Here is a 22,111-nt window from a genome sequence, read left to right as displayed (position 1 = left end):
AAATATTTCAACCTTCAGAGGGCTCCACCCTTGTCCTTGTTTATTTTTTCCCCTTCCTGGAGTGGCTGACAGATCACAAATTCTTGTTGATTCCAAAGAAATTCAGAAGACAAAGGAACAGTTTATAACACACTGTAACAACTGAAATTTAACATTTTCCTTTTTCATAAATGAGATTATTTCGGTACTGGTACTGACTGTGAGTACAGATATCTGCAACAAGGTTTCAGGAATGGCACCATCCCTAAAATCAGGCAGTGTGCTGCAGGAGCACCTCAGAGGTCACCAGAAGGACACTTGATTCACTCTGGATTAAAAGCTTATTATCTGAAAGGTTTGATTCACATTCAGCAAATGCATCTAGGAATCCACCACTCTTCACCTAGATTTTAACAAATTTAGAAACTCCAATAATAGTAAGAAAGCAAGAATAAACCCCAAAAGAATGCAAATGCTTCCCCAGCCCAGGAGCCAGCAGGACACACTCCCAGTGCACTGAGCTGCCTCATTCACAGATTCTCCCTTTGATTTCCTCAGCTTTTGTGCTTCTCACAACTAGGAAATATCAACTGGCAGGACACCAGGAAATGAAGATCACAAGGAAACCAGAAACTCCTCTCCCACATCAGCACATTCCTGTCTCTGATGTGACCCCACTGAGGCTGCAGACCTGGCAGGGACAGAGGGAGAGCAGATTCCAGGGCAGGGATGGGGGATCAGGGATGGGGGATGAGGGATGGGGGATGAGGGATGGGGGATCAGGGGGTCCCACCCGGCTGTGCCCCCCCAGAACCCCCTTCCCCCGGGCTGGGACCCCTCCTCCTGCACCCCAGGCTGTGGGAAAGCAGAGCCCAGGCTGTGCCCCCTTCCCTGGGATCTGCTGCTCACTGAGCTGCTCCTTCCTCGCTTCAGCCCCGCTTTTAGTCCAGCTCAGACACACAAACAAATCCCTGGGGGCAGCAGCTCTGCTGGACCCTGAGCACTGCAGCCAGGCTGATCCCAGCCTCAGGAGCTGCAATTCCTGGAGCTGCAGCTCCGTTCCCTGTGCACAGCCCCATCAGCACATCCTGCTGCCTGCCAGGCCGAGATCCTGCAGCTCCTGCTTATCACACACCCCCTGCACGGGCCCACTTATCTGCTGGCACCAGCCCAGCCCTGCTGCACGGGTCACCTTTGCTTTTGTGCCTGGAAACTTGGCCTCTGGCACAGCAGATAATTCCCAGCACAGAATAAAACCCCAGGCAGCCCAGAGCAGAGGGGGCTCAGTTAAACTCAGGGAACTGCTCAGGCCTGAGTTTGGGCTCGGTTTTAGCAAGCTGGGGGTTCACAGAGAGGCACTTGCAGCCAAAAATGCAAAATGCTTCAAAACCAGCAGCCAGCACCACCCAGGACAAGGGGGACAAGGGGCATCACCCACGTTTGGAGTGGCAGCAGTTATCCCGACAGGATATTCCTCCCAGATAACGCTGATCCAAGCTAAGACACCCAAGTGGGTGTTCAGGACCCTCTGCCATTCCTGGCCCCTGAGAGAGGCCACAAACACCGACCTGGGAATTCAGCCTGCCTCTGCAAGAAACGGGAGCAAACCTCCTTCAGGCAGACAGAAAATGCCAAATACACTTTATACACCTAAATACACAGAAAATGCCAAATACACTTTAAATACCTAAATACACAGAAAATGCCAAATACACTGCAGGGCAACCCGTCCCTAGGCTGAGAGTCCAGGATCATCCTGAATGTCCCCAGGTCACACACACGTGCTGCTTTAATGTCCCATTCATGCTGGGCAGACACAGAGCAGGTGGCACTTACCTCATTTACGTTGATTTTCGACTTTGCAGACGATTCTAGAAAGGCACAGTTACACCACTGTCGTGCTAAGTTCTGCCCCTGCTCTTTGCCCACCACTCGTTCTTCCTCCAGGTCACATTTATTGCCAACCAGGATCATGGGAACCTGCAGGGGGAGAGATCCATCAGCAGGTCCATGTGCAGAGAGCTCTGTGCTGCTGGGGCTCTCAGACCGAGGAGGGGGAAATGCAGGATGGAAAAAATGTAGTGTGGAAAATGCAGCAGGGAAAATGCAAACCAATAAAAGCCAGCAGACAGTGATGAAGTGGCATCTGCCCCTCTGCAGTGCCTGTCACAGCTGTGGCCCTCCAGGATGTCCCAAACAGGAAGAAAAGGTGTCCCAGGGCAGCCTGGACAGGGCTTGGAGCACCTGGGAGTGTCCCTGTCCCTGTCCCTGTCCCTGCCCAGAGACGAGCTCTGAGGACCCTTCCAACCCAAACCACTCTGGGATTCAAGGGAGCAAAGACCACCCAAAAATGTCCCCTCACAAGCCCTGCACAGGGACAGGAGTGGCCCCAGGGCTGCCCCAGGCGAGGCTGGGCACACCTGGCCCTGCTCTGTCACCCTGGCACCCCAGAGCAGCACAGTGCCACAGCCCAGCACCATTTCCTGTTTCCCTCACACTGAGGAGCAGAAAAAAAACCCTACAGAGTGCTGATAAGGGTGTGCACTCGCTCCATTTCCTCAAACATTTCATTCTTTCAGCAGAAATCGAGTCCTTTCCAGCTGGAAAAGAAATCACTGCCTGCTCCCTTGGGAATTCACAGCACGCTGTGTGTTTTCAATCTACTCCACTGTTAGGATCTGTGGTCTCTTCCTGACACAATTACACTCAAGATTAATTTTTGTCTTTAAAACTCCCAGCCATATCCCTTAGAAAATGATCTTATTTTTATTTTTGAGACATAAATTTTCCTTATTATATCAGGAACCTGAAGTCACAGTACAGATGAAGCAAATGCAAAAAAAAAGCTCATTTGAAATCAGATCTACAGGATATTTACAACTCTATCAGCCTAGACAGAGCTGTATATATCCTGCTCTTTGCAGTTTTCTAGGCAGTTAAGAGAAATTTTCTCATACTGAAACATGAAAATGTGTTTTGAACATGTTCAGCAAAAAACTAAAGTGTATGAAGATGTGAAATAATGGGGCAAAAAGGGATCCTGAGATGAGTAAGCAGCACAGGTTTGAGAGACACGAAACTGTGTAAGGTTATTTCAAAAGTTATTAATGGTTTATCCAAAAATGGGGTTTGGTGAGCAACTACCTTTGATCATTTACTGCTAGGTGTAGAAGGTTGGAACTGAAACTCTTCCACACAGATGGAATGTAATGATTTATGTACTGGGACTTTAGGCATGTTCTGATATGAAGACAGAAAGGAGACATTTCCTAACAGCAAAACGTGCCTTAGACCTTCTAGAGGTTCTCAAGCTTGGGTTCAACAAGTGCCACACGAAGGAAATAATTGCATTTTAACGATGCAATCCCACCCTGAATCCAAAGGAAAGCAGCAGTGTGTGCTGGGGGATGAACCTGCCCAGCTTAGGGTACAGCACAGGATCTGCCAGCAGGGATTTACCCCACTAATCCTCCTCGAGGAAAAGCAGTTTTGCATAACTCAGCCTGCTAAAGCAAGGAGGGGCCCAGGGCCACTGCAGCCTGTCCCACCTTCTGTCACACACCAAACTCCCCACAGCTCTTCCCTTATTCTAAAAAGGGTTTGAAACAACCCAAACCAAGACTCCACCTCATGGTTTAGGTCATTCACTGTGTGAGCTCCTTGGTGACAGGTTTTGCTGAGTGACTGAGAGCTGAGAACTCCAGGCTGAGCCCTGGGAACAGCTCTGAAGTTCCACTGCCCCCTCACACATCTGGAATAACCCCTGTCAGTCTGCAGTGCATGACACCTGAACATCCTTACTGCTGTTCTTCCTTCACTTGGAGGGAAATAAAGCACAGAGAAAGAAGAAAATGCAAATCCTGGAAAGCAATTTAAAGGAGAAAAATTTAAGTAATGTTGTTTTCAATCAACTCCCACCATTTCAAAAGACTCAGGCTTCCAGGACATGGGAAAATCTGGGTCTGTGATGGCCCTGAGCAGGTGCTGTGCCTCAAACAACAACACTGAAAACCACACGGTTTGAAAACAACCAGCTCTGGAAAGCTCATCAACACTACCCAAGGATATTCCTTGAAAGAAGCTTTGTATGTAAACATGCAGGCATTTGAGACAAACACTTCTTCACCATTTGCAGGAATAAAACCAAACACTTCCCACTCACATCTTCAGTGTCCTTAACCCGTAGAATCTGTTCCCGCAGGTCCTGGAGGTCGTTGAACGTGGACTGTGCTGTTATAGAATAAACTAGTGCAAACCCCTGCCCATTCTTCATGTACAGATCCCTCATGGCTGTGAACTGCTCCTGCAAGCAGAGATTTGATAAAGCAATTAGCTGGTGAATGCAGCTAATGAACAGTTCCAAAGGAATACTTTTATTGTACTGGAGACAAGAATACAGTGCCACACAGCCTGGATTTCCATATTTACCCTCCCAGAAAGCCACTGAAGCATGGAAATTGAATAATAGCATTAACACTCTTTCCCTTTGTTGTTTTTTATTTCCTCTTAATAAAGGGCTTCTTGGAAAAAACGGAGAGAAGATGAGGAGGAGCAATAAAAGCATCTCTGCAGACACTGAGGTGCCAGGGCAGAGCATCTGGGCAGGGACAGGGCTTTCACCACACCCACACAGCAACAATTTCTGCTCCTGCTGGTGAGAACTCCCAACAAAACCAAGTGCAGGGAGCAGCAGCTGGGGCTGGGATGTGCTGCCAGCCCCAGAGGTTTGTGTGCTGGGGGACAGGGCTGTGCCAGCTGCAGGTGACACTGGCAGGGCCAAGGGGGCCAGCCCAGCCCTGAGGCACAGGCAGAGCCAGGGAGGTGCCAGGGCTGCAGGGAGGCTCCCTGGCCCTGCAGGGTTTGCAGAGGAGCTCCCCACACAGCTGATGGCTCTGCTGGCAGCAGCCAGGGCCCCTGCAGGCTGGGCACGGGCAAAGGTGACATCTAAAATCCTCCCAGGGCAGGATGCTGATGTGGGGGATGGCACAGGAGGCACCGCGGGCACTCAGCACACGGGGCTGGGTTATTGAACAAATCCTTCCATTGCAATCGCTGCAGCTGCTTTATTGCTCGGGCAGGATTATCACTGCTAACAAAGGAACTCCACAGCAATGAGATGAAGAAATGGCACTTACTGTCCCTGCTGTGTCGAGGATCTCCAGCATACACTGCTGACAGTCTACTTCCACTTGCTGGGGAAAGAGGGAACAAACAGCTCAGACTCAATTGTCTGCAGTGGGACAGGCAAGAGCAGCTCAGCCCAGTTTGCACAGCAGGCACCTGCACCTGCCCAGGGCTGCTGGAGGAGTCATTACACCCCAAACCAGGCACTTGGGTCAGCCCATGAGCTCCAGGACTCCCCTCATTAGCAAGGCTTAAATGAGCAGCTCACTGTAAACATCTCAACTTAAGTGAGATTGTAAATATCTCGACTTAATCCACTTTTACAAATCAAAGCACCTTAAAACTTCAATTTTTTCTTTGCTGCTTGGGGAGAAGGAAATAAGGAAGAGAAGAAAATGCAAAATATTTCAGGATCCTCACAGTGAGACTTTGTAAATCTTCCACTCACTGAGAAACGTCTTGGATCCAAGGAGGGTAATTCCAGGAAAGTCAAATAAATTTAACAGCAGAACTCACGCCACAATTTAATTTAATTATCGCAGGCACAAATGTCACAAGTTTTTAGTGTATGTTTTGGTGCCTTTAACGCTGGTGACATTTCTGCTAATCCCTCAAACAATGGGTCACTTGACATGCAGCCAGGGAAGAAAGCAGCTCTGTGCCTGGGATTACGTAAGAGCCCAGGGATCCTGCAAGGACTCCTGCTCAGCAGTGCCAGCCCTGCACCCACAACAGCCCCAAGAGCTGCAGAGTCTCTGTGGCACTTGGAAGGAATAAAAACGATGCTCTTTTACCTTTCTGTATGAGTCTTCTATTGTTGGGTCATATTTTTCAACAAAAATTCCCTGAACGAACTGTACAGTCTGGGGAGAAAGGAAAGGAGAAAAAACCTCAGTGAGCTGAACACAGGCAGAGACATTCACCAAGAGCACTTTAGGAAAAAGTAACAACGGGAAAACTGCTCTGCTGTTAAAAGTCAATAGTGAGGACCAGAGTAAAAGACATAACGTTGCAATTCTGAAAATAAAATTTGTATCTTTTCTGTTAAAATCACATTATTCAAGCATGTTCTCAATTTGCACCTCAACTGTTTGCTTGCTCGTGTCAGAAAAGATGGTACCCTCAAAAATGCCTTTACTCCACTGCCTGTGACTTTAGAAGAATAAAAATCACCAAATATAGAAGACTTGAGATTTGAGCAGAAGCACTGGCAAACCTGTGCACCGTGGGAAATCCACATTTCAGTCCAAATCAGGCCAGAGCTGCAGAGCCAGGGCCACTGCAGAGCACGGCAGGAGGAGCCCTGGGTCCACACAGAGAAAAAGGGAAATTCTTCCTTCCCTGCAGCCACTGACTGCACATCTCAGCCCTCCCACCCAGCTGGGACCACCCTGGCACCCAGCTGGGACCACCCTGGCACCCAGCTCTGGGCCCTGGCTTCTGCCAGGACAGACTCCTCCTGCTCCTCTGGGAGGCAAAGCTCCTGCTCCCTTTGCACCCACAGTAATGTGCAGAAGAACAGCACAGCAGTGCCTGGAGATTTGGGTGATGCTTGTAAAACCAGGTGGTGTTCGTTTGTAAACTGAGAGCTCAGATCCGTCATTTGGTCTCTTGAAAAATCAACAAACACTCCAAATATCTTTTTCCAACTGAACCTTTCACAAGTTTTATACACAAATTCTGCCAGTTTGTGAGGAAAATCTGAGAAGCCACAACTACCTCATTTCCAAATGGTTCTATATCACTAAATAAGTGCATTTTACTCTCTGATGAACGAGGTCTCTGCTTCTCCAGCATTTTCTTGTCACACTGAGCAGCTTTCCCACCTGCCTGAGTCCCAGACCTCAGAACAGCCCTCAGTGAGACCCCTCTGAACACGATCACTGTCAGATGAGCAATAACCCACAGCCAGAGGTGGGGCTGCAGGCTGTGCCCGAGGATGATTTCTGTATTCCAGCACAGCTGCTCCCCAGAGAAGGCAGCTCTGTGCCACACGCTCACATCAGCACTGTCACCTCTGTCCCCTCTGCCTGGGGGCTCAGCCTGCCTGCCAGGACCTGGCCAACCCCTGCTGGCAGGTGACACTCTTCATCTCTGCCGGCCTTATTTTCATTTATTACACGTGAAAAGGAAGGCCAAGGGAGAAGCTACAAATCTGGGGTGGTTTTGGGTTATGTGCAGTGCCAAGACTTTCAGAAGTTTCCCTCTGCTGGGGCAGTGCAGCCCAACTTCAGTTTCCAGTGCTCTGTAAGACTTTGCACCACTGGGCAGCTTTGTGAACTGTGTCACCCACTGCCACTCCAGAAGAGCTTTAGCCTCAGAAATGGGATAAAACTGCTGCACAGGAAACACAAGCTGCTAAACAGCTGTGGCTTTATAACTGGGAAGGTTTTCTGCTACTCCACCACTGTCACCAGAAGCTGCACCAGCACTGGGCTGGCACAGAAGAGTTAAAACAAGGAGGAGGATCTGCAGTGAAACAACCCCATATTGTCATCTGCACCAGGGCAAGCAGAGTGCAAATGAACACCAGGCTCTTTGTTGCACAGGTCAGTTCATACAGTTGGAAGAACGAAATTTAAAGTGACCCCCATATTATTTCAAATCCCACCTTGTAATCTCTCCTTGCTAATGCTTGTAAATAAGTACACAGAGTCTCTGAAAGCTAAATGCTATCCACTCCTAGCTGCTAATTGGCACTCATTCTGTGCTCCTAATAAACAGAATGGATCCATGCTGCATATGAATTACGAATATGCTGATTTAGCACCCAGGCTGTCAAAAGGAATTTAACTTTTGTTTACCAGACTATTTGAATATTTGCATTTCAGCTGTTAGAAAGGTCAGTGATGGTGCTGACTCAGACTTCACATCACAAAGAAGGACATACAGGTATGTCAGATGCTGAGTAATTTTTATTTACAGCATACTACTCATGTCCCATTTCATCCAATCAGTCTTTCAGTGTGACAAGAAAATTAAGCTGAGCAGGGAAGTGCTGATGGAAAAAGTAATACAGATTGCTTAAATTGCTGTGGAAGCTTGTAAAAAAATTACACCCTGTAAACATCTTGTAGTGATTAGGATGGGATTGCTGAAAGAACGCATCAAATTTGATACACGGGTAAATAACTTCTCCTGTTCCCTGGGATTCTGCAGGTGACTGCCCAGGATTATCAGCTGGCTGCAGCAGCAGGATAAAGGAGGCAGGGCAGGAAGGGCTGCTCAGCCAGGATCACGTCTGTGACAAGGAACACTGCAGCTCCTTGTTGTTGATAACTTCACACTTGACCAGTTCTTCGCCTCTGTGCTGGAGAGCTGCTTGACTGGTGAGTGATAAATGGGTGACACGAGTCTCTGTCACAGTGCTCTGCTATCGACTGTGCTGGGGAAACCCCTCCTCAGGAACAAGGCAGGCACTTCAGGAGTGCCAAGTGTCACCAGCCTGCTCCTCCCTCCCTGCACAGGCTGCAGGTGCATTCCCAGGTGCTCACTGGGCATGGAGAACGCTCAGCCTCGGAGGTGAACCCCAAATTCTGTGACTGATTCCAGCCAGGCTTCTCTTGCTGTGCCACTGCTGGCTGGGGTTTAACACTCACACAGAAATTCAGCCACGTACAACACGACAGCCATGCAGGAAGCAGACATGACACACTAATTACCAGCAATTAATCACCTCTCCTAAAGCAGGACACCCCTCCCCTCAGCAGTGTCACAGCGGTTACATGGAAGTCCTGGCATGTATCAGAGGTCCCACAAATTCCCCAAAGCACCAGTAAAGCTGGTGTGCAGGGAGCCAGGCAGGCTGGAGGGCTGGGTATGGTCAGAGCTGCTTCCCCAGACTCACCAGAGCAGATTTGCCCACACCTCCTGAACCAAGGACCACCAGCTTGTACTCACGCATGGTGTGGTCTGTTCAGAGAGCAACGACCTGCAGGGCAGGAGAGAAAAAACAGCGATTAAACACAGAGCTGGGACTCTGTCCTGGAAGCAGCACTCAAATCACAGAGCTGGGACTCTGTCCTGGAAGCAGCACTCAAATCACAGAGCTGGGACTGTGTCCTGGAAGCAGCACTCAAATCACAGAGCTGGGACTGTGTCCTGGAAGCAGCAGCAAAATCACAGAGCTGGGACTGTGTCCTGGAAGCAGCAGCACTCCCCCTTCACCCAATCCCAATCAATGAGAACACCTTTATTGACAGCTCTGGGTTTCATTTTTCCACCTAACACTCGTGTTGAGGAGGCCACTCGAGCAGCCCCAGGTTACAGGAAATGGCCAGAGCTGGATCCTGGCAGTGCTCGGAGAGGAAGAGGAGGGACACAGCGTGGGACACACACAGAGCCCGTCCCACGAGCTGTCACTGCCCGTCCTCTGCTTCCTCAGCATTTCACGGCTCAAAGCACAGCACGGGACAAGAAAAATCAGATCCGAAAGAAGCAAGTGAAGAGGTTTCCTTCTCCCCTCCACCCCCAGCAGGGAGGGATTTAGGTCAGTGCTTTCTCTCTGGAAAAGGTCAGGCCCAGCTCACGGCTGCCAAGGCAGAGCTCTGCTCGCCCAGCACAGACTCTGCCTTTTTATGGAAATCTCACAACTCCCTCAACCACTACGCAGCACCAGAAAACTTCTCGTTCTCCTCGAGATTCCCCGACAAATAAGGCGAATGACAGAGCTGGTGATAAACACTTCCCACGGTGTTTACACGAGCAGCCAGGCTGGGCTGTCCCAAGCCATGAGCTCAGCACTGTCCCCTGTGCGGGCAGGCGCTTCCTTCCCAAGTAAGGCTGCACACACAGCGCCGGAGCCGGGCAGCCCCGAGCACTCCAAACCAACGCTGCCACAGGATTTATGGCTCACTGGATACAGCCTTCGACAATAGAAACGCCTTCCAAGGGCTCTGACAGAGAAATGCAGCACCTTGTCGGCTGCGTGAACGAGCCCGTGAAGAACTGGGGGGTTTTTATTTATTGCATTGTTAGCTTTGAAATGTGGACAACTCACACGACCTGTGTCTCAAGTTTATGTAATCAGTAAATCGGGACAGGTTCTCTTCTGTCATTTCACCTCCCAAGGGGAAGATGTGAAGGAGCCAAGAGGAGCCCCATGTGCTGCTGCCCCCCCACCAGTGCCAGCTGAACTGGGACCCTCCCCAAATATCCCCCCAGCCCACCCTCAGCCTGCTTCATGGGCTGAATGTCCCCCAGGTACGGGTTTAAACAAAAATCCGAGAATCCCACGTGCAGCTGGACAGAGACACACAAATTTCTGTGGTCGGTTTAGCACAACTTTACACTCATTTCTAAGCCAGAGTGACAGAAAGAAAGGACTTGCCTGTGCTGAGGCTCTGTGCAGCCACAGCCAAGCTGCCCTTCCCTCACCCAAGCCCTGGAGAGGAGCAAGGCTCAGGCAATCAGTGCAGCCCATCATTTTGAGCACCTGCAGGAAGTTTTTCTTCAACTCTTGAAGCCCATGTGAGCTGCAGTTGCCTAACTGCAAATTGTGAAATCAAGTCAAACTGAAAGGGGCTTTCCAGAAAGTGCCTAAAAGCAGAGCAGGCAATGTCTGTGCACTCCAGGACACTGACAACAGTTCTGGCTAAATTCTGGGAACTGTGAGCTCTTCTGCTTGACCATTTCCCTGAGAAGTAACATTCACTTCCTGTCTTTAAAAATCACGATTTTGAATGGGAAGGAGAGGTGAATTCCAATTAACAATTATTTTCCCCTTGATAATCCCTAGAAATTAAAAGCTGATACATTTTTTATAAAGCATAAATGCAACTTATTGATCCAGTTTGTCTTCATTTTCATACAGTTTCACAGTCAGCTCCACTGAAGAAAACCCAGAAAGCAATCAAGCTAAGGGTTAAATTTAGCTGTGAACTATTTCACTTCTTATTTATAGTAGAAAATACTTGTGGGAAAGTTTAACCTGGGAGCAGTACAAGACTAACTTCTCATTTCTTCTCTACAGTATTTGCTGATTTTTTTTTTTCAGGTGCAACAGGAAACCAGATCCTGAAAGGCACGAGCCTTATTACTGTAAACTCCACATGCCTTAATTATCTTGCAGCTCTTTCACAAGTATGTTAATGTTATCTGTTTATACAACATGAATAGAGTGCTCAAGAAATTACTATGCTGCATCCCAGCCAACTTTTCATTTGGCAACTGTTGAAGCCCACCTAAATACAGTCAGACACAGCAGCATTCATTTCCATCCAGAGCTCTCTGCAGTGGAGTCACATGCTGTGAAGCAACGGCTCCATTTCCAAATGGAATTGAATTATGGGTGTTAAGTGTTCCTTTAGAGTCAAGAGAAGAGTATGATCACTGAAGAGTGCAAGAAAGATTGAGTGGGAATGTTGTGAAACTGGTCTCATTGGTTCTCAGTGCTGTGGGGCAGAGCTGAAGCCAGAGCTGAGTGTGTCTCCCTTTTCCCAGGCACAGAGCTCGAGTGTCAGCCCAGCCCAGCCCTGCCCTGGCTGCAGCTCCCTGGGCCATTCCAGCACTCTCCAAAGCACTACAGGCTGATAAACCACAGATCCTTCACCCAGAATCACAAAAAAACTGCTTCTAAACCATCAAACACCTGATACACGGGAATCCATCGGTGCTCTGCATTCTTTAACAGCAACATCTCTGCTCTGCTGGCACCAACGCTGCCCAGGAAGGGGCAGAAATGCACATTCATCCACCCCAGGCTGCTCAGCTCCTTCCTGACAGAAAAGGGAAGGGCTCTACCCTGGGACCAGAGGCAGTGCAGGCAGAGGGAAGGACCTGGGAAGGACCACAGGATTCAAACACAGCTGGAAATCCAAGCTGAAATGTGGCTCCCTTTGTTCTGAAGGAATCATCCTCACCCTCCTGCAACCCAGGGGCTGAACAGGGCAGGAAGAGGCAAAAGTCCCAGGGTATTTCCCAAGCAGCTGGGCAGAGGCTGGGGGAGGTGTGGGGACAAGGGCTGAGGCCCTCCAGGACAGAAACCTGATGCAAAAAATGAGCTGCTCTTTTACAAGTTTCAGTAACTCATCAAAAAGTTTATAATTTGGGCGGTGAGGACAGAGAAGCATGAACTAAAATAAGCAAACACAGCACTGAAAGACAGTGAGTGCAAGAACTTCACTTACATATTACCCACTCCAATGTTCACAGAAACTGCATTTAAAATATGATAAGAACACTAAAAAAACTCCTACCTTGGCATAAAAGATCTCTCATCAGTGTTAGCAGCTCTACTGAAGGTTCTTCCAGGCTCCCCACAGGAACTGAAAAAAAGAAGAATTAAAAAAAGAGTCAATCGTTTTTCAAGTTTCAGCATTTGCAAAGCATCTCTGTAGTGCTTAAGCCAAGTCACCCTGTTCCTGTGGACTTCTCCTCCCTGGAATATTCCAAGGAACACTTCACTTACTAAAGACAGACTCAAACTAAACATGTTTGAGGTTGCATCAAGCTCACAATTAGTTTTAGAAGATGAAAACTTAGCAGAGAAAGTACTACCAGAAACACAGGAGAAAGGTTTAGGGCAGCACAGTGTCCTGCTGATGTTACAGGGGAAAACCATCACTCATCTGCTGCCAGCCAGCACTGCCATCCTAAAATCCAATGCACCACCTACAAAGCACAATTACTGCAGGGAATCCATCAGGATTGTGGCAGGGGGTGCAGGAACGAGATGAGCTTTAAGGTCCCTTCCAACCCAAACCATTCTGGGATTCTGTGGCAGTCCTGGAGAGCAGAACAAGTCCCAGCAGCACCAACCCCTGCCCCAGGAACTGCTGGCTCCTGGTCCAAGAGTTCCAGCAGCTCAAACACTTCCAGTGTCCCAGTGCTGTGCTCAGTAACCCTGAGCAGCAGCAGCACTGGTACTTCAGACAGAAACCACAGCACTGGCTGCACCCTGCTGCTCTGACAGGCAAAGGCTCCTGTCTTTTACAGGTTCAGCACTTTATCTCTTCTTTTCAAGGGATTAAAAAAAAGAATCAATTGTTCCTCTGGAAGCATAGGAAGTTTAAATGAAAACCTAGTATGCTGGTTTTTTGAAAATGTTTCTTTTTAGCAGCTCTGGAGTCACCTTGCAGTCACAGTCTGTTTCAAAACAGATAATGGAAGCTCTCATAATCCTTGTCAAATATTTTTCCAAGTGTAAGAGAAAGTGAGTGTAGAGGGCAGGGATGGATGGGATATTGGGAAGGGATTCCTCCCTGCGAGGGGAGTCCTGGCACAGGTGCCCAGAGCAGCTGTGGCTGCCCCTGGAATTATCCAGGGCCAGGCTGGACACTGGGGCTGGAGCAGCTGGGACAGTGGGAGGTGTCACACCATGGCAGGGGTGGCACTGCAGGGGCTCTGAGGTCCCTTCCAGCCCAAGCCATTCCCAGATTTTTGGTGGAGGTGCAGGACTGCAGGCAGACCATGGCTCAGCAGCACCGGCTGCACTTGCACCCAACAGCACAGCCCGAGTTTAAATGAGGGTGAGAGAAAAGGAACAGAAAGAAGTGAGGCACAGAAAGGAGCAGCACAGAAACCACAGCAGCAGTTCCTAGAGACAATGTGGGGTGGCCTCTCGAGGTGCACTGTGATCTGGAGGGGTTTTGCTCTCTGCTCTTCCCCAGGAGGATGCACTGGGACAGAAGAAGCTGTCCCTGGCTCAGGAGGGAGCAGCGAGCAAGGAGCACTCACCTGCCTTTAAGGAAGAAATAAAGAGAGAAACTCCTTGCTTGCTCATCACTCCCACCTCCCTTGCTCTGATTTTCACCAGGGGAATATTGAAGGTTTCCAAGGGAAAAGCAGTGTCAGCACTGTGCACACTCGGGAGAGAAGCACAGATGTCTCTGTCAACTCCAGCACCTCCACTCAGGGCTGGCTGTGCCACTCCTGCCCTTCCCATTTCCCAAATGAGAGGCAGATTCTTGGGATGCTGCAGCCACACGTCCTGGTTATTTTTATCCTGGCAGTTAAATACTGAATCGTGGCTACTATAAACAAACCTGTTTGATTTTCAACTTGTTCTCCATGCCAGTTTTTTTTTTTTTTTTTCAGTTACTATAAACTAGGCCATGGAAAGGGGTGGATTTTCTTTTTTTAAAGTGTCAACTAAACATTGCTCAACACTCTACCAAAATCCCTCCTTTCCTCAGAGCCGTGTTGGCAAAACAAACCCAAACCCAGCACTTCTGCAAGGGGAAGATTTACAGCGATCAAAACCACACTTAAACTGACACATTTCCCTCCACAGCAAAAAAAAAAAAAAAAAAAAAAAAAAAAAAAAAAAAAAAAAAAAAAAAAAAGAGAGAATCCAAACAAACAGAGGGAATGATGCAGCAGCAAGGGCTGCAATCACCAGGGCAAGGATGTCCCCTTGGCTGGGACCAGCCCAGCTGCTGCTCCAGGACAGCTCCATCAGCACGTGCTCCCTCATTTGTCCTACCCCGTGCTCAGGGATATTCCATTGCTCAATGAAGTCCAAACACGTGAAATACTTCCCTAATGCTCCTCCAAGCTGCCATCAATTACACGATGCTTACAGGAGCTGCTGGGAACAGCGATGTGCATCCCAAATGAAAGGGGTTAGGCTGGAAATCCCACAGCCCTCCCCCGAGGAGCAGCAGGGCAAACACTGTCACACATTACCCTGCCAGTCAGCAAGGATTCTATCCAATTCATAAAATCATGCCGTGGACTCACTTGCTCACGAAGCAAGGCCCTTCTCCAAGGCACTCAAACTCCCTGGTACAGGGAAAAGCTCCTCCACCTTTCCTGAGGCCACCAACACCAGAAAAATGAGAGCACAGAGGAAAAACAAGAGACTAAAAGACCAGACTAAGCAGAAAGCAGTTCAGTGTGACTTCAAAAGTACAGCTTGACAAACTTCCGTTCACAGACTCTGCATTTCTTTTCTTACTCATTATCACTGCGGGATCTGACACCAAAGTAAGTGTGTTTTAGATATTTACATAAGAACATAACATTGTATAATTTGCACCAGGAATCTCAGCCCCAGTTTTGTAATTTTAACACCAAAATCATTGTCATTTCCACTGACTGCTTTCAGCATCACATCAAATACCAATCAAGGCACAAATGTGTAATTAGCTCTGCACAAGCCTGCTGTAGGATGAGTCACGACCCCACTGTGGTGCATTCCTGATGCTGGAATATACACGCTGTCCCTTGTCCAAATCATCAGTAACCCAAGCCTAAATATATTTTCCTTTTGTTTTTTAGGTAACAAATAACCCCCCAAAAGACACGGCAAGAAGCACACGCAGAAAATAAAGCTGGTGACAAGCCAAAAAAGCAAACAGGTATGTGAGAAGACAGGAGAACACTGCCCAGAGGTGTCACCTGCAGAGTTCCATCAGAAAAGGCAAGAGCAGCCTTCCAGTCTTGCATCCACTCCCAAAAGCTCCTCAGAGCCACATCCCAGTCCCCACTCTCTGCATCACTCCGTGTTCCTGAGCCAGGGCCAAGGCCACAGAAGCCTGGGCAAAGAGTAAAGTCCTCCAGCAGCACAGCCCTTCCCACTCCAGTGTTGTGCTGAGCTGGAGCTTCCAGCAAATTAACTGCAGCCCACACAAACACGGCAGAGAAACGAACTGCTTGGAAAACACCAATAATCCTGTCATTGGAAATTGTCATTTTGTGCACAAACACTCTGGGATTGATCCTCCTCAGCCTGGGATCTTTTGTGCAATCAGCTTCACGCTGAACCTGCAATTTCAAATAACATAATGTTAACTTCTATGGAGGTGCCTGCCTAATTATTCATTGGAAATTGTTTTGCTGTAGAAGCTCTCCAGGCAAGGAACAAGGGCTCTGGGCAGCTGAAGCCTGCCATGCTGAAACGGCTAATTTCTTTTTTGTCCTATTGGTCTGCACTTGCAGCAAGTTGCTAGGGACATGTGCCAGCCAGACAAAGGCAGGGGAAAGGAAGCCAGCAGCACAACTCAAAGACCAACACACACTGCATCCCCAAATTAGAACAAAGCTCTACGTCAGGGCTGGAGCTGGCAGCCTCCCCCCGGCCGGACTGCGGCACTCGGCACATTGACACCAGAGCCCGAGCTGCAGGCACGACACGGGGACAGACACAGGGACAGGCAGGACACGGGGACAGCAGGACACGGGGACAGCAGGACACGGGGACAGCAGGACACGGGGACAGGCAGGACATGGGGACAGGCACAGGGACAGGCACAGGGACAGGCAGGACACGGGGACAGCAGGACATGGGGACAGCAGGACACGGGGACAGCAGGACATGGGGACAGGCAGGACATGGGGACAGCAGGACATGGGGACAGGCAGGACATGGGGACAGGCAGGACATGGGGACAGACACAGGGACAGGCACAGGGACAGGCAGGGCATGGGGACAGACACAGGGACAGGCACAGGGACAGGCAGGACACGGGGACAGACACAGGGACAGGCACAGGCAGGGCATGGGGACAGGCAGGACATGGGGATAGGGACAGGGACAGGCAGGACACGGGGACAGGCAGGACACGGGGACAGGCAGGACACGGGGACAGACACAGGGACAGGCAGGACACGGGGACAAGCAGGGACACCACAGCCATGGCCAGGGACATCACAGCCACCTCAGCTGAGCACAGCCAGGACTGAATCCACTCCGCTCAATGACAAATGTCTGAAAGCCTTTGGTAGGAGGGATTGTGAGCTCACAGCTCCTCCCAAGCCACACCACGGCCACATTCACCATTTCTCCTTTTCCCACCTAGCCTTACCGGAGGACTCCAGCACACACCATTCAGTGGAGCTCTCCACAGCTTTTTTTGGAAAAAAAAAAAAACAAGAAAAAAAAAAAAAACAAACTTCCTTCCCCCTTCCTCATCAGCCAAACGTGTAAACATTAAAGGGCATCGCCATTAGACACAGCAGCGTTCAGGGCACTTCCTCCATTTGCTGCCTATGACATCCACAACCTGCCACGGATTTTTAAGCCCTATAAAGTTTGTAATTCCTCTCCATTTCTTTTAGTGGAAAAAAATATCCTGACCTTTTACAAAACAGATTAAATTCTAGACAGACCTGAGGAGGCTCCATTGTAGCAAAAGAGCAACTCCATTCTACTTGGTAGGAATAACTTGTTGTGCTGATAGTAGCTTGGCAACGTTCGCCACCATTCTTCCTGGTTTATATAATTAAGAGTAAATAAGTGACATGAGGTAGATAGATTGCCACTGAAATTTCACCTTGCACTTTAATGATTTCATTTCTGCAGTATTAGTGGCCAGACATTGGTCATAAAGCCCAGTTGGAGCTTACTTGGTCTCCAGATTAAAAAATTAATGGAGAGACGAAACTTATGTGAAATTTCTCAGTGAAACTGCAGAGGTTTAAACTGCTCTTCCTGTGTATTTCACACTGACACTGGGAGGTCAGGATTAGGTGTTGGGAATAAAGTCTTTACTCCAAGGGTAGTGAGGTCCTGGCACCCCTGAAGGGTCCAAGGCTGGAGCACCCCGGGATAAGGGCAGGGGTCCCTGCCCAGGGCAGGGGGTGGCACTGCATCAGCTTTAAGGTCCTTCCAGCCCAAACCAGCCCACGATTCTGTGATTTAAACCCACCAGTGATAAATCCTAAAACCAATACCAAGCCTCTAAACACGGGGCACATCGCAGCTCTTCAGGAGAGCGGGCTAACTCCCAAATTCCAGAAAACACTGAGATCCCTCCCATGTGCGTGGCAGAGCCGCAGCAATCCGTGTGTGTGTGTGTTTGTACACTGGCTCTGAGCGTGCAGCCCGTTCTAAAGGTCAGCTCTGCATGTGCAGCCCGGAGATTTCCCCTCGCCTGCTGTGTGGCAGCCACAACCAAACCCCTCCTGTTCCCACGCAACTGCGGCTCATTAAACGCCTCTTTTAACAACCATCCTCAGAATGAAAAGCCCCACTGACCATATGGCCACTTATTAATACTACATTTGTTTATCAGTTTAAATAAACCCCCCACAGCAATGAGTATCCATGTAATGAGGATTTAAACACAGCCCACAACGGATGTGTTTTAGCACTGCCAAGTAGGGCTGCACCTCCTGAAAGCTTTTCACGGCAGATTTCAAGGCTTGATAGGAGCCTGAATAGCAATAAGTGCACAGAATTAACTTCAAATAGAGGAGAAAGCAACAGTTTCATTACATTTCGTAAAGAAATGAAGTTATTTAATGTGGTGCTTAATCCTTCAGCATTTAGCTCAGCCCCTTAATGCTGCTTCCTGGAACCTTGAGGCAGAGTGGGGGTGGAAACTGAATTTTCTTCTACAGCAAAAATGAAACTTTCTTCTGTGTGAAGGTTTTAACTGGAGGAATATTCAAAGAGTTATTAACACTTCGGTGGCAGAGCGAGTGCTTGGAGGCCAGCAGGGCTGTAACCAAACCCCTGCCAGACCTGGCCTCTGCACCAGAGCTTCTCTGAAGTTTTTTAATCCTCCTGAACCTGCTTAAAAGGGCAAAACTCCTTTGACAATTCATCCTGGAATTTCCTTTATGGTGAATAAAAGGTGGCATTAAAGGAAACAGCGCTGATAGTTTAATCAGTTTTATAGGAGCCATTTCAGTATTTATAGGTCAAGCTTGATTACAACCAAAATAGACAATTTAAACCAGCAGCAAGGCCGGGGCCAGGGCAGCTGGAGCCCTGCTGGCAGGACAGGGGCTGGCTGTGGCTCAGAGGAAGGGAGGACACATCCTCCCTGTGAGCACCCCCAGCCCTGCTCAGACTGCTCCAGAAAACGGCTTGGCTGGAGCCATGAGCCTTTGAAATGATGAGGGGAAAAAGGAAAAATAAAAACATCTCTCCCACGTTAGTGTGTAAATGTGTCACACACACAGCCTGGGGACAGGTGGTTCTGCACTGACCTGAGGACACAGCACACTCCATTTCAGTGTTCATTGTCATCTGCCACAATTTCTGTGCCTTTCCATGGTCAGGACACCTTCCCACCAAAGTAAAAACTCCCTGTAAAAACAACTGTTTAAATCTGCAAATACAGCCTCAGCCCAACCCAGCCCTCAGCACAGCACTGCCATCCCTGCTTTTAAAAAGTTCCTAAATCTATTTCAGCTTCTGCCCGTAGAGATGCAGTGGATGTGAAGCTGGCAGGAAAAGGACAAGGGAAGTGACAGCTCTGCAGACACAGCTTCACCCTCCTGACACCTGCTGAGCCACCCAGCCCGAGTGTGCTCTGGGGATAAATGGATTCCGTGTTTATGACAAGGGTTTGGGCAAACAGCTCATTTAACAGAGGCTGCAAAGCCCTGAAATTACAGAGAAAAGGACAAGACCCACTTTCTTAGAATCACACCACCCAGGAAAGTGCCCTGGAGCATTACAACATCTGTTTGATCTTTACAAACGGGATTCCTGAAAAAGCTCTGACTGCATTCTAGTGATCAATACCCCAATGCAGTGTATTCACAAAACAAGGCAAAGCCACAATAATACTGTAACCTGCACAACTTCGTGAGTGATCTGATGAGTTAAAAGCCTTAAATGCATAAATATTTCATGAGAAAGGCTGTCTGGAACCACTTCAGTTTGTATATTTAATCTTAATGTTATTTTCAGCTACAATTAGTGTTATAATCTAAAGCAGAAAGCAACAGTTGGCTGAATTTATTTCATCTTCACCCATATTTACTTCATAAATGCATCAGGATTTCTGTTCTTCAGGCCTGATAGCCAGTACCTGGTACTCAGCACAGGAGTAACAAACACATCAAATCTCAGGGTAAAGCAAGATGTGCTGGAACGAGACTGTTACCAAAAAAAAAAAAAAAAAAAAAAAAAAAGGAGAATTGTGCCAGAAATAGCCTTACCCAGTGAACTATGAGTTACTTTTAACTATCACGTGGTGAGTGGCATATAAAAAGATGTTATTCTGCATGTCAGCTGTCTGTAATGAAAGTTTTCCTCTTCTCAGCTGCCCCTCCCTACAACTTCAAGTTTATTTGCATGAGAGAAAAGAATATTACATAAAAATCCAACCTAAAAGGCACTGCAAGCAATACATCCAGCTGAAGTGCTCCTCCCACGTCCAACGTGCCTTCCAGATTAAGGGTCTATTTCCAGCTAAAACTGTGAGAAATGCCTGATTGCACCCAGATTCCTGCCTTGGACAGGACCTGCAGCAGCTTTTCCTTTTCCTTTCCTTTTCCTTTTCCTTTCCTTTCCCCCCTCATTCCTGCAGGAGCAGCCCCAGCCCGCGGTGCTCAGCCCCATCACAGCACACTGCCCTGAGCTCACACGCAGTACCCTGATTTCAACATGACAGATTCACATTTTTTCAGTATTAGAACACTGCAGAACACGACGTCACTGAATCCAACAAATATCTCGACTAAAAAAAAAAAAATGAAAAAAAAAAACCCCAAACATTCCAGGCAGCCTTGAATCTGCAGTCAGTGACAAGTGAAATGCAAGTGTCTGTTTTCCTGCAATGCTCCAGCAAGCAGCAGTTATGCAACACAGCCCATTGACAAACACAGTTTGCAGTACATTCCCAAAAAGCCGGGTTTTGACACAGCAACAATCACCTATTACAGAAATGCTCATCCTGCTCATTACATCGAGCACATTTCTGAGTGCATTTTGCCTCACTGAAGTGATGAATAAAGATTTGTTTCAGCCCCTGCTGTGGGCACATCCAGGCCTCTTGCTTCAGTGCCCCAGATGGATTTCAGTGTTTTCCACCTTATCAATATTCAAAATAAATAACAAACCACAATGCCTCGGGCCACCTGCTCAACAGGACTGCCACTGCCTGGCTGCCCACACTCGAAGTTAAACAAAGTCCAAGAGGTGAAAGAGCCAAGACAAGCACCTGCAGCCTGGCTCCTGGTCCTGTTACCTGCTCCTTCCCTGCTACAAGAGCCCTGTGCAGGGTCAGACCTCCCCCTCAGACTGATGATTTTGTTCATCAAAAGAAAGCAGCCAGCAGTTCTCAAAACATACCAAGTCTGCTTTTGTCAGCATCTGGATTTCTCAACCGAAAAAAAACCCCAAACTGTGCCTTTACCTGGGTTCAGGTCAAGCCACTGCAGCTGCAGTGGAAGAGCCAGTTCAGGTAGAGCAGGTATTTCCCAACTGCCAATACCTGCCTGAGCACTCGCAGAGGGAGCAGAGCACACATCAAAACATCCAAACATCGTCTTCATGTGGCCACGTCGGGGCTCAGCAGAGCCACCCGACCTGCTCCAGAGCTGACACGGTGAGAAAGAGCCCCAGCCCTGCCCTGGGCTCTGCTGCCACAGGAGAAACACAAACAGCTCTGAGCTCACCTTCAGCCAGGTGTGCTGCCTGCCACAAGGCTTTGGGCACAGCCTGCCAGTGCAGAGGTTACAGAGCCCAGAGTGACACGAGAGCCACACGAGGGATGGGGTCTGGTGTCCCATTTCCTCCCAAAGGATCTTCCCACAGCACTGCCCGCAGTTTCAGTTCAAACACAGCATTTCTGATCGGGAATGTAACGCTCAGTGGCTGCTCCTTGAGCACCACCCTTCTTCCCACAGCCTCCTCATTTTAATATCATTAAATGGATTACTCTACACAACCTTAATTATTGCAGTATTTGCAAGGGAAGAAGTGAACTCTCAGTAACCAGTTCCTGTCCCTCTGCAGATCAAAACTGGTTTCATAGCAAACCTGGAGTGAAATGGCACCAGAGTGCAGCACAAGGTGCTTCAGTGTAAAACCAGGTAGCAAGAGCTGAGCAGGCCCAGGTGTGTCCTGACTGATGCTCTGCTGTCACTGGGTCCCCTTCTCTTCAGAGGGGAGCTCAGAAAACAGGCATTAATTAACCAAATTAGGCTATCACAGGAAATAACAGGAAGCTTCTGATAATGAGCCATTTAGCTCGGAAGGGTTTCAGTCAGACATGTCAAACCAGCTCACAGAGGATGTCAACAGTCACACAGTCACACAGCCAACGAGCACAGCCAGCTGCAAAACAACCAGCAGAGACCCTCAGTTTGTTGCACCAGAAAGGCA

General features: G+C 48.6%; 1 protein-coding gene across 1 annotated transcript in view; it reads right to left on the bottom strand.

Annotated features, from left to right (window-relative positions):
* RAP1A (RAP1A, member of RAS oncogene family) overlaps window positions 1–22,111 on the bottom strand; it is a 30,086-nt gene that overhangs the window by 2,881 nt on the left and 5,094 nt on the right. The window contains exons 2-7 of the mRNA XM_014892344.2: window positions 12,300–12,368; window positions 8,951–9,034; window positions 5,898–5,966; window positions 5,115–5,171; window positions 4,142–4,282; window positions 1,816–1,959 (exon numbers count right to left, since the gene is read on the bottom strand). Coding sequence (XP_014747830.1) covers window positions 1,816–1,959; window positions 4,142–4,282; window positions 5,115–5,171; window positions 5,898–5,966; window positions 8,951–9,007 — 468 coding nt within the window. The 5' untranslated portion in view covers window positions 9,008–9,034; window positions 12,300–12,368. The remainder of the gene's footprint in view (window positions 1–1,815; window positions 1,960–4,141; window positions 4,283–5,114; window positions 5,172–5,897; window positions 5,967–8,950; window positions 9,035–12,299; window positions 12,369–22,111) is intronic.

Source organism: Sturnus vulgaris, chromosome 29 (genome assembly GCF_052056855.1).
Source record: "Sturnus vulgaris isolate bStuVul1 chromosome 29, bStuVul1.hap1, whole genome shotgun sequence".
Classification (NCBI taxonomy): domain Eukaryota; kingdom Metazoa; phylum Chordata; class Aves; order Passeriformes; family Sturnidae; genus Sturnus; species Sturnus vulgaris.
The sequence above is the reverse complement of the archived record's forward strand: the minus strand, read 5'-3'. Positions and strand labels throughout refer to the sequence as shown.